Genomic DNA, 16,572 nt, shown 5'->3' with positions numbered 1-16,572 from the left:
CACTTTGTGTGAAACTCTGTTTTCTGAAACTAACTGACATGTGGCTGCAGTTAGCTTCATCATTGTTATAGGCTTTGTACCAGATTGGCTGAATGGCGTGGATACTAATCATCCTGCATACCTCACAGGGCAAACATTTGCATCTGCTGCCTGTTGACGAGATCTCATCTAGACTAAAGGGGAGCATCCGTCTCACTGTCAGAATTTAACTCAAAAATATAAGCTGTTGTCTGGCCACTAGAGCAAACCTGTCCTAATCCCATGTGGCTTCTTTATCATTCCTCTGAAGGGTGCTGTTTGCCAGGGTTTGGCATCAGTGCACTTTTCACTGCACACAATTAAAAATACAAATTGAATCTTCAGTTTACAATAATAATGGATGCTTCATTCTTAATCATTTGTCAATGGAACGGAGATAAGAGCGTTTCAGGAAAACAAGTAAAAGTGTTTTGAATTGCACAGAAAATCCACTTCCAGGGAAAAGAAGTGCATTCTCTTGCGGTACATTCTGTTTAGCTAGCATCTGTGTCTTGTTTACCCATGCTCAGTGTGTGTGTGTGTGTGTGTGTGTGTGTGTGTGTGCGTGCGTGTGTGTGTGTGTGCTGTGTGAATATGCTGCAACAGATGGTGCATAAACACACACCATCTTCCGAAGGGCCCTAATACTGGAGTGTTTCTCACCACAACAAATCTTACTCTGACTTACTGACCACTTGTCAAACTTTGAAACTTTATACTTGTTCAGAGACAAGGTGGAGGGAGAATAGCCATTTCTGTTTGAGCTCAGTTCAAATTATTTGGAGTTCAGAGCACTAAACCTGGGCCCTGACTCCGATCATGTGCTTTAGTATTTATTGTCAGTAAGTGGATCTCATCTTGAGATGCAGTGCTAGAAAGGCTGGAGCTGAATCCCTATTGAAGTGTGGAGAGCAAGAGAGTCATGAATGATTTATCCACTGCATCTATCTATCTATCTATCTATCTATCTATCTATCTATCTATCTATCTATCTATCTATCTATCTATCTATCATGCCATTTCACCATTAATAGTTCATCTCCTCTTCCTGTGCAAGATGAGGCACGCCAATATTAAATGCCTCAAGTTGTGCCTTGTATATGTTTCATGTTAACAGGATCTCCTTGTAACCTCTAAAATGTTACCATACATTTTGAGTAAATTCAATAAAATGATTATGAATTGTGTGTGCTGTAGATGCTCTTTGATACCACTCCTCTGTGTTGAAAGATCAAATCCACAACAACAAAAAGAGTCACACTGGAGTAAATTTAATCGTTCTCCTCTGACATTTTCATATTTTATCTGTCTGTAACACTGTTGAAAGTGTAAAAAGAGAGTAAAATTTTGCTGCTATATATATGTGATGCTCATGCACATTTTTGTGTTTCAACAGGGGGAGACAGGGAGCGAATGACAGCCAACCATGAGACCTACCTTCTTATGGCCAGCACCCAGAATGACATGGAGGATTGGGTGAAAACCATCCGCAGGGTCATATGGGCACCGTTTGGAGGAGGTCAGTACAGTTTACACTAAACAGGGTGTTTAACTTATGGATCTGAGAGTAAAACATTCCATTTTCTGTCAGACACTCAATGGCAATAATAATTTTTAAGATGTTAATCCAGAGGAAGTAGAAATTTGTGTGGTCTATTTAGTGTTAAACTCAACATGCTTAAAAATTTTTGTGTAATTCGTCATCATTTGCAGCTCAGTGCTGTAATGTATGTACGCTATTTGTTGCTTCATTGTGTTATAATTGTTTTCATTCACTTGTTTCTGACTTCCGTGGCATCGTTGTGCTGATTGCTGTGTCTCCCGCTGAGGCTCCTGTGGCATGTTTATTGACTGCACTGGCTGATATTGGCCTGCATTGTGTGTGAGCAGGGCACAAGTCCAGCGTTTGTGACTGGACAAGCAATGCGGGGCAGTTCCCAGTGGCTCTGTGAATAGATGAGGCAGAGCTGGCCCCTCTGTTTTCAGTGTAAAGAGTTTGATGTCTATTGCAGTTGACTGCTTTTCAAAAGGACGAGCCATTTGTCAAAGATGGCACAAGAAAGGTGGCTCCATGCTGAAGTGGAGCAGGGCTGCCTCTGTCACACACACACACACACACACACACACACACACACACAAAGCCTCATATTTCAGCCCTTCCCTTTGACATACAGCAGTAACAGCAAAACAAACTGAGAGCTCATTGGCTCGACACGGCCTCTGAGGTGTGATTATAAATCCTGGGCCCTGTTCAAATGCTGGGAGGCTGATAGACAGGAAAGGAGCTCCCAAAACTAATCCCCCGTGTTTGACCCAGAATAGTATCAGAGCTTGGAGTCCCTATAGTTTTACTGTCATATTCTGCTGAGAACTATATGAATCAATTGTAGACCAGCTTCGACTAACAGTACGACAAGGGAGAGTCGGAAATCAGACCCCTGAGAAATGTGCAGCTGTGGCCTGTCCATCTGGATCTTTGGGGATATTACTGATGGTAATATGACATTTTACCACTCACTTACCACTCATTGTTTTAATTCATAAGAGCTGCAAGAATTTGTGCCATGATTTGTGCCTTTGTAGCTAAATGCACCTCTATATATTTAGCATTAAGGGCTTGTAGAATATAAAGATTATTTTTCAACTAAAGCTCATGCATTTCAAGCATCTATATCATCTTCGGTTCATGTCTGAAAATATCTGCTGTTTGTTGCTTTTTTCACTGACCAGATGCTTTTTGTGTTGTTCGAAAATATAAAATTCAGTATGAAACAATCACTTTTTCTGTACACTCGATGTGTTTATTTCAAAATAAGGGCGTGCCCTGGATGCCTTCTACTTGATATCAGTCTGTGTGAAGGAGGGTAATTCCTCATGATCCTCTAACACAACACCTGTCCTGAGGATCAGAAGTCTCCGGACACAACACAGCCTCTATCATTACCTCTCAAATTAGTATAGACAGGAGCCTGGAGGCCAAGAAACTTTTTTTTTTTTTTTTTTTTTTTTTCCACAGAGGGACACCATACAGGTGTTGAGCTGCTGTGATGGTCAAGGAACACAGGATAATGCAGTCATCCTAATTTGACATTGTGCTCTGAGCTCAGCCTGCACAGTGCTGGCCTCTTGTGCCCAGTGGTGATGTCATGCTGGTTTTATATAAACTGTGCTTTAATATATCATGCATTTGACTGGGAAAAGTTCCTCTTTATTTTGTCCGTATTCAGCTTTTTATTTTTTTGACAGTTATGTCTCAGTGTGGTCATACATTCATATATGAATATATAAATTGGATTTTTTTCTCCAGTTCTTCCCATTTTCTCGTCAGTCTATCCATTTCTACATGGAGATTTTTTCAATGCCACCCCCTACTGTTGGACTGTAGAGGGGCAGACTAACACTTGTCACCTCCGCCTCACGTTTGGAATCAGCTATTTCTTTTTTACATGATAGTAAGGAGGTTCAGTGGATGCATTATAAGATTTATTTTAGAATAATATAAATTCTCCAAACCAAAAATTCATAAGCCAGACGTTCCCTCTCAACAAATCTATTATCAAATCCTTGTTCTTGTTGCCTCCTGCTTGTATTACCAGACTCAAATATTTGCAAAGCATTCCTGGCACAGATTGTGAGGTGAAATATAAGTGTTTATTCATTGTCAAAATCCAATCCAGTTTCCAAATTGTGGTAATTTGTCATGAGCCTGTGAGAAAAAGAGCTGTAGTGGGTTTCAGGTTTTCCCTGTGAAATGGTTCAGTGCTGTGTGGCTGATCAGGATGTAATGTAACAGCTCAGGTCAGCCTTTAATGTGGTTCTGACTAGACTGAGGAGAGGTGCTTCCCAAAATCTCTTCCTGTTGCGCTTTTTCTCTCTTTTTCTTAGCCGTGACTTTTTTCTGTCCCTGGTCGATCCCTCCTGTCTGCTCACATCTCCTGTTGCAGTGCTTTTCAGTGGTTGGGGGGAAAAATATAAACTATGTTATCTTAACAGTGTAGTGTTACAGAATATAGTGAGCACATCTTTACTTCAAAACATCTACCACAGGACCTGTCTTACATCACATTTTGACCTCTTCTTAATATCTACAGTCACAGTAGCTTACCTTGTAAATGAATGACATTCTTGCAACTAAAGCTCTGAGTTCAGGTGTTCCTGTGCTTGAGGTTGAGCTCTTCTCCAGTTGTATGAGGCCTCTTGCTTTTAGCAATCTGTTGAGCCAGTATGGACAGGTGTACCATTCACGTCCTCTGGTGGATCTATCATTCACTTTTTTGTCATTTTTTTTTCTTTTTTCTTTTTTTCATGGTTTTCTAGCATCCTCCAGGTGTTTTGTAGCTTTGACTCTGATACTTTGTGATGGCCAGTGAAGTGAGCAGTCTTCCTAGCAAAACAGCCAAAGGCCAAGCAGTGTCCTAACCCTCGTGTGATTGATTGACAGCAGTAAGATTGATGTGAAGTGTCACAATATATCAGAATGTTTATTGGTTTGAAACAAACAGGTGGTACTCATATCTTATTGCACAGCATGGTCAGAGACAGTTCAGAAAGGAGACGGGTCACTTAGAGTCATTTCCTGTATCTGTGTCTTCGGGGTCTCACTGCTGCCCCGCCCCTTTATGAGACCAGCAGCCGTCCTGGGTTTATTCACAGATTGTGACCGATTCGTTCTCCCCATAGTCACCAAAGTAAATATTGGACCCATATTTCACAGGCCACATATCAAACAGTCTGACACTAATGGTATTTTTCAGACAAACAAATCAGGACAAAATAATATTTGGAGGCCTCACTCTGTCTCGGCAACATACTCTCGTGAGATCTGGCAACACATGTCTCTTTTCTCTCTTGGTGCTGAACCACCTCTGGTGTCACAGCAGCGCTGTTGTCATGGCTTTCCAACTGGAGAAAGAAAAGGGACAGACATGCTGAAGATGTCTGGTGGAAGTGAAGTGCTAGTAACCACTCCTTCCAGTTAGGTTAACTTTAAATTTAAATTATAGGCGGGTAGTAGGAAAGTTTTGTCCCACTGGGTTTTCATTCCTACCTGTATAACCTTTTTATGGCTGACGGTTGGTAAATGAAACTGTCGATGTTAAAGAAAAGTTAAAATGTTAAGGGCGGTTACTACTACAACCCGTTCTTTTGGTCTTGCACGGCGGTTCTCTTCCCTTTTGTTTTAGGGTTACTTTAGGGGTTAGGGGGAAGATAATTTTCCTCTGGGATCTATGTTAGTGTTGATCTTACGATCAAAAAGGAGGGATTTGTGGAGGAAAATTATTAGGCCAGGCCAGGCCATCCCAATTATCCTAAGTATGGTAAGGTCACAGCACCTGACTCCCTTATCTAGCATTCTGGTACATAGGCTATGGCAGAGGCGTCTATCTTCCAAGGATAGGATAGCTATTTCGGCTATTACAAAGATTCACTGTCTCCAGGCGGCAGAACGGTGCCGCCCGTCCGAGACTGTGATCATTTCTCCTGAGGCACGTGACTCAGTAAACCTGAATATTCAACCTAAGTCATCCTGGCTCCATGTCTCTCTCTCTCTCGTGTCTTTTCTTCAATGAACATCATCCATTTCCATAACAGGAATTAAAAGTGAAATAGAACTTGTGTTCCCTTTGCCTAATAATACTATTATTAAAAAATGAGTGGCAAAATAAGGCACATAAAATTTGCACTGTGTCTGTTGTTGTATTATTCTGATATGGACAAACAACCATCCGTCTATCAAAAAATTCATGCTATTAGCGCAGCTTGTAATGCATGTTTTTTGTATACAGCATCTTTGGCGTGGTGCACGTGCTCCCCAGTGGCGGCACAATTTTATCAGTTATTTTGCAGACCCCCGACTTTGAGAGCCACTGTCCTATAGGACCAATTCAGTGTCGTGATGATACTTCAGCATGACGCAAATAAACATCAGCACAACTTAAACCAAGGACAGTGAGAGGGAGGAAAAGAGAGAAAAGAAGACTCTTTGCTTCTAGATGTCTGAAGTGATGAAAAGAAGCGAGAAGAGGTTGCCTAGACCATTCAGGATGTACTGTATGTCTGGATTTTTCTCTCTCTTCTCATTGTGTCTGCGTTTATGCGTGTGTGTGTGTGTCGGGGATGTATGAGTGTGTGAGGTGTGTGTGGCAGTGAAGCTAGGTAGAATGTTGAAGGAGTGTGTTAATTGGTTATGGTGTGCAGTTGTCACTCTCATATCAGGAAGAAACGGTGTGTCAAGTTCTCAGCTCCCTGATACTACGCAGTCTGCAGCATGTGGTAGTGGGAATCATACACACACACACACACACACACACATACTCACACATGCACTGCTTAACCTCGTCCCCACACACAGTTACATGTGACCCAGGAAAGCATTCCTAGACTCATGACCAGAACATCTAGACGGATGACCTTGTTTTCACTCAGTCGCACTCCCTCGTTTCATTTGTTCTCCATCCCCGCTTTGGATTCTGCACCTTTGTGTGGATATTAGTTATCATTCAAGGTGTTTTCTCTCTGCTGGAGCTTGGCTTATCCCTCTTTCAGGCTGATACAAATAGATACAAATTTCTTGGGAAGCTATGGCTGTTTGCTGTTTTTCTTATTTTTGGATACTGTAAATATTGCAGGAGAAAAGACCCCAAACCTTGGCTGAACTGTGGGATTTGACCGACCCAGAGGAAAGAGAAAACAAACACAACAACTCCACAGGAATATGGTTTCTGGCTTTCTTTACGGCGAATCAAACCTTCTTGCTGAAGATGATACGACTGAGTTGCTGTGGCGCTGATGCCTCTGTTTTATTTCTGCATTCGTTCTTTGATTACGCCACCGCCTCCAGACGTAACTCCAATGGCTGAAGTGGTTTTTTGTAAAATGCTAGAATACAGAGACTTTTGCACCTCTGCTGCCCTGTCCTGTCATCCTTTGATTAATAGACGTTTCTACCAGAAATGGTTAAGTTGTGTCAGATGCAAGAGGGGTGAGTACAGCACACCATGATTTGTAGCAGGGAGTCATATGTTTCTGTCACCATTTAATATCTAGTGAACCTGCACTGGAGCAGAAAGATCCAGTTGGGAACATTGTCAAGCACGTGGCACATTTGGTTTGCTTTCACTGGTTTACAACAAAAGCCACATATTCCATCAGTATGATAGCATCAATACACTTTCATGACGGTATTGTTGAAAGAAGCCAGCGCTTAGAAAAACCTCCATGTCAAATGCTATCAAAAGCATGAGGAGCCCAGTAAGCCCAATCCAGTTCAGTCACTGTACCACATGCACCACGTGTACGTATGTGTGTGAGTACTCTGTCTGTATCTGGAGACCGGAAAAGTATGCAGATCCAAATCTCTCAGGAAGGCTGGCCTTAATCCCCTCTTGTATTGCGTCCACATGAGACCCCTGCAAAATGGGAATCGGTCTTTATCTACTGCGACTGACAGACAAAAGGCGACAGGCATTCAGCAGGAAGTTGGAGATTTGATCATCAAACTAAGGCTTTGTGGTTGTATGTTCTTTGGTTTACTGGACTGTCTGGCCAATTTTATCGCAGATCAGGAGGGGGGAAAAAAAAAAGTCTGGTAGTACGCCAATCAATTTAACCTCTCACTTTGATGTGCCTGCTAATGCTAATGCTTTTGTAATTCTTGGAGAAATGCTCTTTTCATGTGGGAATAAGATGGGAGGAAAAGCTAATGCTATTGGTGCAGCATATCACAACAGTACTTATGTTTCAAAAGCAAAGTTATTTTTTCCTGTAATTTCATAATGATAGTCCAAAGAACCTAACTGCAAACAGAGAACCAAATTCTTTTTGTGATAAGAAAAAGGAAAACATGATCGAACCTCTTCCCTTTGATGTGTTGAACTCACTCACTGTGGTTACACATGTACACTTTTTTTAATTTGTGGAAATTCTCTTTTTCAAAGTGTAAAATAATGAAAGTATGGATGTGTATGACTTATTCAAATGTGGTCTCAGAACAGTGTCTCCTTCATTGTTGATTGGCTGCAGGATTATCATGGTTTGTCAACACACCATTGACTTACATCATCCCGCGTTGTGATTTGTGTTTCAGGGATCTTTGGTCAGAAACTGGAGGAGACTGTGCGCTATGAGCGTCGATTTGGGAACAAGCTTGCCCCTATGCTGGTGGAGCAGTGTGTGGATTTCATTCGGCAGTGGGGCCTGCGGGAGGAGGGCCTGTTTAGGCTGCCGGGACAAGCCAACTTGGTCAAAGAGCTGCAAGACGCCTTCGACTGTGGAGAGAAACCCTCCTTTGACTGGTGAGACAACACATGGAAGCTTAGGCCGGTTTGGTTCCTTTGAAGCATTTTAACATGTGTGCTCATACTAGGTGAGAATCAAATCCCACCAGTTTTGTTCTGTCGGTCTGTTTCAGTGAGTGGACTGCTTTTTAAAAAATGATGATTTGGAAGAATCAGCCGTGGACATAACACACAGTAATATCTTTTTAGGGATACTAGAATAACACAGAAATATCTGGAGAAATATTTCCAGGATTGGTGGGGGGAAAAGTTTGCATATTTCTAATTATTTTGAAAAGATTTGCATTCATGCAAACTTTATTCCACAGATAAATTCAATAGTTTTTAATTCCATACAAAGACTATTTAACTGTCATGGCACATTGAGTCAATGTGTTGCCTTATTTGCATGACACTACCTAATAAGGTTTTCACATTGTTGGCACTGCACTGGGCTTTGAGTATGTTTGAGTCATGGCATCAAACAGATATAAAAATGGGATGATACCTGTATTTGGTGCATGCACATCTTAATTTCGTCCTGCTCCTTCCCGTGTTTGTTCTCTACAATGCAGCACACAAGTCATCTAATCTGGCACAGGCTGAGAAGTTAAGGACACACATTTTAGGTGTTAAATAGTGTGTTCAAAGCCAAAGTAAGTCTTTCTGGGTCAGTGAGACAGGGAGGAGAGTAATTTGTGCAACCATGGAATCACTGGACAGATCATTAAAGCTACTTCAACCCATATCACATGCCATTATTACAGTAAAATGATTGCAGTTGCACTTGCAATGATTGCAATTGCAGAGTCATCACCGTAGGCCTCTTTCCATCATGCAGCTTATAGCCAGCCTGTTGTTATTTCCTGATTGTAGCTTTATATTTTTTCTGCATGGGCACGACAATCAGCTCCTCTCACTTCCTCTTTGTCTGATCACCACTTCAACTTCATTCAGATCATTTCTGAAACCACACATTTTGCAGATATTCATATATTAAAAAAATCATTCAAGGCAGCTTACCTAATAGCTAAAAGTCTGAAGCTTCTCCACATTTTCAGGTTGAAGTAATAATCCAAATAACCCAGCAGGAGCCTTGTGAGAGTGACATGCATCTTTCTTTTCCATCCAAAAACCTTTTTTTCTGTTTATGCTTGGTTTTGTACAAGCGATCGTCCCGGGTAGGCGTGGATTGTACATTTGCAAATAGAGTCTATATGCTCAACACCATCTAGAGGTGCAGCTTTAACAGAACTAAAATCGGTCATCTTTACACTCCTACTGTGCACCTAGTGCTGGAGTGAAGACAATCAAGCTGTTATTACTGGAAACACACTTACAGCCAGCTGAGAAACCAAGAGCATTACACACTGTCAATAGCTGTGGCTGTTCCTAATATGGCAGAGCTGTGCTGTGATGTGACACCTTCATCCATAACTCAGGATGACAGAGAGGCACATGAGTGATGGAATCCCAACCTGCCACCTCCACCCCTCCTCCTCTTCCCATCTACTCTCCCTGCCACCCTCCTCATCTACTATTCCCACTATCAGCTCTGACGGCCATAAATAAAACCTGCATGGGATTGTCGGGATCGAGGCAATATATCAACGTCCCAGCTCTTCTTAGAAACACAGAACATATCACAACTGCAAGTGGGCAGCTACACGACGGCACACCTCTGCCCTCATCCCTCTGTTTGATTTAACCCACCTCTACTCACACCTTACCCACTGATTTAAGACCAGGTTAGGCTCACGCTGATTTATGGTGAAATGCAAATTCAAGCACTGCTTCTTTTCTGTCCTTCTGATTTTTTTTTTTTTTTTTTTTTACCATAATTAATTCTGATCTGAACCCTGTGCACCCTTTTCCTCCTGGTCCTGTCTCCCTTTCTCTACAGCAACACAGATGTCCATACAGTAGCCTCTCTACTGAAGCTGTATCTCAGAGAGCTGCCGGAGCCTGTCATCCCCTTTTCGAAGTACGAGGAGTTCCTGGCCTGCACCAAACTCCTCAACAAGGATGAGGGAGTGGTAAGACAAGAGTATTTGATAATATGAGTTTTTGCTTCTGCTAGTAACTGCAGATAAGTTTCGTTTACAGATCACTTTAAGGAATATTACTCTGACACTTAAACTGTGTTGCTTGCATGTTAAGAATGTGTCGCTGTCACATTTCGATTTCCTTACAACCCCTACAGTGATATATGCGAAGACTGGGGTTGCATATATATAAAAATTCTGATTTTAGATGTAAAGCATGATTGATTTTTTCTTTTTTTTTCTTGTTTGATTGATACATCAACAGCAAAAAGGGCCCTGCAGAAAGCTTTTACTTCAGTGTCTCAAAGGCTTCTTCTGTGGCATAAAGCTGGTCTCTTGGTGCCCAGTCATCCATACCTTGCCCTACTGTTCGCAGTACAATGACTTTATTGTGCCTTCTAGCATCTAAATTGGATTTCTCTCACAGCATAATGCACGCTTCACAGGGGACCACTCTGCCGCCTCCCCCCAGTGTCTCCCCAAACCTCTTTCCTGTCATTTTCACTTCAGAGGCCCATTTTGTGTCTTCACAGCAAAGAGACACCTGTGTGTGTGCATGTGTGTGTGTGTGTGTGTGTGTGTGTAACATGTACATGCATGTATACATGGTAGCACATGATGATGAATTTGTAATGTTTTTACTTTTGTTCCATCATGAGGTCACCAGTTAATCACCCTTGATTGATTACAGCTGTTATAAATATTAAATTCATATACTTGGTTGTACGATACACTGTGTCCCCTGTGTGTGTTCCGTCTCCAGGGTATGAAAGAGCTGAGAAGACTTGTAGAAAGCCTGCCTTCGGTCAATTACAACCTTCTCAAGTACATCTGCAGGTACATTCATTGCCACTACTGTATGGGTTTCAAATTGTTACTTTTATCTTGCAATTAAAAGTGAACTAACAGCTTTCTCTTTTCCCAGATTTCTCGATGAAGTCCAGTCATATTCAGGAGTGAATAAAATGAGCGTACAGAATTTGGCCACGGTATTTGGGCCAAATATTTTGAGGCCGAAGGTTGAGGATCCAGTAGCCATCATGGAAGGTCAGTATTCAAGGTGCCCAGGTGTACCTTAGACATTAAAGGTACAAATCTGTACCTTTTACTTGTGTATAAAATGCAGAGTTCTATGGTGCATGATTTTGATTTTATATTAAATGCTGAGCTGAAATGCACAGCTAGTAATTTTAATTTGACGTTATGTGTGCCCATGTTGTCAGGTACGGTTCTGGTCCAGCAGCTCATGGCTGTTTTCATTGGCCAACACGATGTGCTGTTTCCCAGAGATGAGGACAGCCCCATGGCGCTAGAGCTTGTCAACAACAATCCTGAATTGCCACGGCAACAAGTCACCACGACTACCTCCACCCTTACCACCGTGTCTGTGGGCCAAAACCAGAATGCAGAGAACAACAACACACAGATTGTCCGGCAGTGTGTTTGGGAGGCACCTGAATCTCCCTCGCACCGACAGCAGGTAGACAACAATGGCTCCCCGCGATCAGCCAGCCCTCGTAATGGTCTCATAAATCGCTTTGACCTCACCCGCAGCCCGCCACTGACTGTAAAAAAGAACCCAGCCTTCAGTAAAGGCAGTGGAATTGTTACTAATGGCTCCTTCAGCTCTTCCTCGCCCTCCTCAGATCCAAATCAAGGAAAGAGCCAAACCATGCCCGGAGGTGGGACCTTGCAGACACGGCGCAATGGAACTCTTAAAGGCTCAGGCACAAAAATGGGCGTGGCGAGTGGAAACAACACCGGAGGGAGTGGGAGCGGAGTCATGCGCATGGGCGTCTCCAGCGCTGATGTGGTCAATGGGAGTCTGAACAGCCGCAATGGTCTCTGGGTACCAAATGGCTGTGTCACATTACGGGACAACAACAAAACACGAGATTGCCCCAGTGGGGATCAAACGTCCAGTCAGAACCGTCTGTCCACGTACGACAATGTCCAGTTAAACCAGCAGAACCTCCAGCAGCAGAACCAGACAGCCACCACGTGTCTGAGCAGCAGCTGTGAGGACAAGCAGAGCGTCGACAGCGCCACCTGGTCCACCTCCTCCTGCGAGATCTCCCTCCCAGACAACTCCACTTCATGTCGCTCCTCCACCACCACCTGCCCTGAACAGGACTTCTATGGGGGTCACTATGAAGACCTGGACGGACCAGCCCAAGATAATGAGCCTCCCCAGTCAGGCGGAGGAGGAGATAGGGAGGGGAGAAACAGCAATGGAGAGGGAGGCGGAGATGGAGGAGGAAGGAGCAGTCGAGGCACCAGCAGTAGTGATAATAGTGATGGTTTCCCTGTCAGTAATGGGTCTGGCAACCACAGTGCTCTGTACAGCTTGGTGGCCAGCCTTAAACAGGAGATGCACAAGCAGAAGGCGGAGTATGAGGCCAAGATAAAGAGGTAGAGTTCCTTTCTATAACTGTATCACTTTACAGAGATCTCATTTTTAGAACTTTAGAATATTTGAATGGAAAAAGTAAAAACAATAAAATAAAATAAAACAAAAAACACATGATACATGATACATATAAAATCCTCTAAAATGGTCTAAAAGTGGCCTTAAAGGAACACTATGTCATTTTATGGTGTTTTAGTACCATCTAGCAGTTATTGCTGTGTCCACATCTGTATACAGACACAGTTACAAGTTTAATAGTATTTCAATTGTCATAGTTAGAGGCTCTGTTCTTATACCACAACACAACTTAAATTAGTATGTGACATTAGCAATGTTTAAAAGAGCTGCAAGGAGTAACAGCCATAAGAAACAAGGCAAACATACATATTAGGCTACATCAACAAGTCACAATGGTCACAGAGATTGAGAGTCTAGTGCTGCCCCACACAGTCGGCATGAGCCTGGCTGTGTCTGTGTGTCGGGGTTGGGGGTGTTCGCCAATAGTTAATCACTGGGTAAATGAAAACGATAATGAAGATCTGACCTTTTCCCTTTCTCTGGTAAACACTCTGTTGAGACACTGGGTGGACCAGTGCTGGTCCAGAGGAAAGTTTTTGGAAAAGCCGGTTACTTTGATGGTTGGACACAATGTCAGCCTTTCATGGTCTTTTGCAACTTCATACATTTCCATGATGGAGAATGACTTACAGCTTTTGTTCTTGCTATCTACAGTGCATTGTAATTTCTCCAGGGAACAGTAGGAGGCTATATCGGGCTGTAAGAGAGGATCTAAGGACACCTCTAATTATTGTTCAAAATACTGTGTACAAACTAATTAGTCCTAAATGGTGAAGTATTGGTTGTGAAGTGGTGGCCTTGGTCACATTAGCCTTAGGGTGACTTCCTTCAGAGTTTGGTCTTCATCTCAGCCCTTTAGGGTGTTGGGAAATTTGCCATTTGCCAAGTAAAACATTGGGTTATTATAAAATTCTGTCAGCTGAGCTATTGCCCATACCATTGACTCATCTGTGCTGTCCCTTCTCCTTATTCTCTATTGACCACCTTTGCAGTTTGGAGCAGCGTAACCTGGAGCTGGAGACGGAAATGGTGTGCCTCCATGAGGAGCTGGACCAGGAGAGGAAGAAGTACACCATGGTGGAAATTAAGCTGCGTAACGCTGAGCGCGCCAAGGACGATGCTGAGCGGCGAAATCAGATGCTGCAGAAGGAGATGGAGCAGTTCTTCTCAACCTTTAGCGACCTCACTGCGGCTGGTGCGACCCCAGCTGCTGATCCCCGCCGGCCGGAGCGTAACAACACCATCTGGATTCAGTGAAGGAAGGCAGGAGCATGGGCCGCTCTGATTTCATAAAAGAGAATGGAAGATTGAAGACGGTTTATCGAGATTTGAAGACGACGGGGGGTCCAAACAGGTTTTGGCTTTTGATTTGAGAGGACAGGCTAAGAGGCCACATTGAGAGGGATTATGGCAAAAGTGAGTTTAAGAAAGAATTAATGAAGTGTCGAGTTACCACAAGCCACCTGTACACCTAACACCTGAGGTGATTTGGCTGAACATGAACGTCAGTACATTATCTGTACATGTAAGCTTATTTTAACCGCTCAACTACCAATGCATACACTCTCCAGCCTCCTCTACATCTGGTGTTATTCAGTGAGGTGACGCTCGCTTGGAGCTGGAGTAAAGGGACAGTACACAGTAATCTACTGCCAGCTATTGCCGTGGTTTAACTTTACCTGCCAGAGCCACACAGGAGAGAATGCAAAGATTTCCAAAAGGTAGTCTACAACAAAAAAAATGATCGCTAACCCTGGACCTGAAAACACCGCAAGACCATGCCAAAACTCTTGCCATCTGTATTCACCTTTGTAATCCAACCAAATATATAAACAACTTATTGTTCCATGTAATTCTGTGCTTGTGTACATAGAGGGAAACAATGCTGACAAAATAAGGTGACATACTGTCTGTATGTAAAGAGAAATTAAAGTAATATTTTAATGTTTATCTTATATTTAATAAGCAAAACTGTCAATGTGTGATATTTTGATTTTATATCAAGTTGTTTTTCTTGCACTTACATGTTTGTTTGTTTGTTTGTTTCAGCTCGGTGGTACCGAATGTTCTATCATTTAGTATGTGCCATTTGAATTGGTGAATATATTGTATATTTGTCTTTGTGCTGTTACATTCACCCCATGACCAAAAAGAGTACTGTAAATATTTTATAGATAATTGTAGACACTACTTCTTAGTCTGCACTGTGGCTTTAATCATACTATATTGAGAAGGATATGACATGGATATAAGTCGGTACTGGAGGACGCTTGTAGCTTGTAAACTAAATTCCAAAACTTAACAAGCGGGTCATTGTGACAGGTCCCCTTTAAAGCATTCATTTCTGTCATGAATTCAAATTTGCATTCAGATGCCAGGATATATTATTCTCTCCATTAAAAGTTCTGTAGTTGTCGTTCTGTGAAGGCTTTTAGGAAGTGCAGAGTTTTCCAATTTGTTGTTTGTGATAGAAAAACAGTCTCTGCCTCCAAGTTGTAATGAGATGCCAGTTGTGAGACTCTACTAGGCACTCCTCTGCCGGTTGATCCACTTGTCACATCTACCTGGTGTTATTATTATTATTATTATTATTATTATTATCCTCGCTTAACACAGGGAAGGTAGGTACGACGTGCCAGCGCAGTTTTGTGTATGTGCATAATTACTGTGAACCCAAGGGGGTGAAATCATTGAGTGCATCAAAGTTGATGAGGACGTTGACGGCCAGGCGTTCAGCAGGAAGTACATGATGGTGCACACGATGGTGCTTGCATTTCAGAGTCGACGAGGGTCAGTGTACAATAAGTAACTGTCTATAAAGTGACTGTGAGTATTGATGACATGAGTGTATTTATGTAGCTTTAAAATTTTGTCTACACACGATGTGGATTTGTTAATGGGTACAACAGAGGACACATCTGAGTCTGGACATGGGGCTGGACTTCTGTCAAAACGCATTCATGTGTGAGATGCACACACAGACACACACACACCCACACACACACATACACACACACAGAGCCAGTTGCACAGGCCTGCCGCTGGCTACTTTTCTTGTGGAGCCCAGGACCCGTATAAGCCTGCTGCTGGTCTTTGCAGGATCTCTGGAATGTGCAGACCGATGAAAAAAAGTGCCTGAACAACTGAAGGAGGGAGGGGAGCCCGGGCTTCTCATTTTGCACCCTTCACCAGGAAATAATAGGCTTAAGCCAAGCTGACAGTGTCAACTCGTTCTGTGAATTCCACACTAAGGAGCAGATTACGGACAGAATGGAGAGGCAGAAGAGGGGAGGACTGGCGTGGTGGAATACTTTCATGATATGATACTTGACACACAAAGAATTTCAAAAAAACTGTCTGAATTAATATGAATAAAAAGGCATTTTCATGTGAGTGTCACTTTGCTGTTGATATTGGATATATTGATATTTGAAGTGTGCTTGACCAGTATCTTTGAAGGATGCAATATTTTTTGCAACATATTACAGAGCAGACACCCAATGTGATCAACACTACCTGCACACATTTCATGATCAGAAAATAGATCAATAATATCTAATTTTATATGTAAAAGTAAATCGTTGCTGTCCAGTGAAAATTTTGAAGATGTTTATGTTTTTGCTCAGTTAAAGAATTTACCTTCTCTTCTTTGGGTTCAGAAAGCTCTACAACCCCTTGGTTTATTAAAGCTTTTCAAAAGTAATTAGAGAAACTGAAAAGTGCCCAGCTGTCAAGCAAAAACCAA

At 42.5% G+C, this 16,572-nt stretch overlaps 1 protein-coding gene across 3 annotated transcripts in view; it reads left to right on the top strand.

The window, feature by feature from the left end:
* Positions 1–16,172, top strand: part of arhgap24 (Rho GTPase activating protein 24) — an 80,874-nt gene extending 64,702 nt beyond the window's left edge. For all 3 annotated transcript variants that reach the window (XM_030064912.1, XM_030064913.1, XM_030064914.1), the window contains 7 exons: positions 1,415–1,537; positions 8,105–8,312; positions 10,198–10,330; positions 11,103–11,176; positions 11,265–11,386; positions 11,563–12,751; positions 13,820–16,172. In XM_030064912.1, the coding sequence (XP_029920772.1) occupies positions 1,415–1,537; positions 8,105–8,312; positions 10,198–10,330; positions 11,103–11,176; positions 11,265–11,386; positions 11,563–12,751; positions 13,820–14,084 (2,114 nt within the window). In that variant the 3' untranslated portion in view covers positions 14,085–16,172. The remainder of the gene's footprint in view (positions 1–1,414; positions 1,538–8,104; positions 8,313–10,197; positions 10,331–11,102; positions 11,177–11,264; positions 11,387–11,562; positions 12,752–13,819) is intronic.
* Positions 16,173–16,572: the final 400 nt, after the last annotated feature.

Source organism: Myripristis murdjan, chromosome 12 (assembly GCF_902150065.1).
Source record: "Myripristis murdjan chromosome 12, fMyrMur1.1, whole genome shotgun sequence".
Classification (NCBI taxonomy): domain Eukaryota; kingdom Metazoa; phylum Chordata; class Actinopteri; order Holocentriformes; family Holocentridae; genus Myripristis; species Myripristis murdjan.
This window is presented reverse-complemented; position numbering and strand designations above follow the sequence as displayed.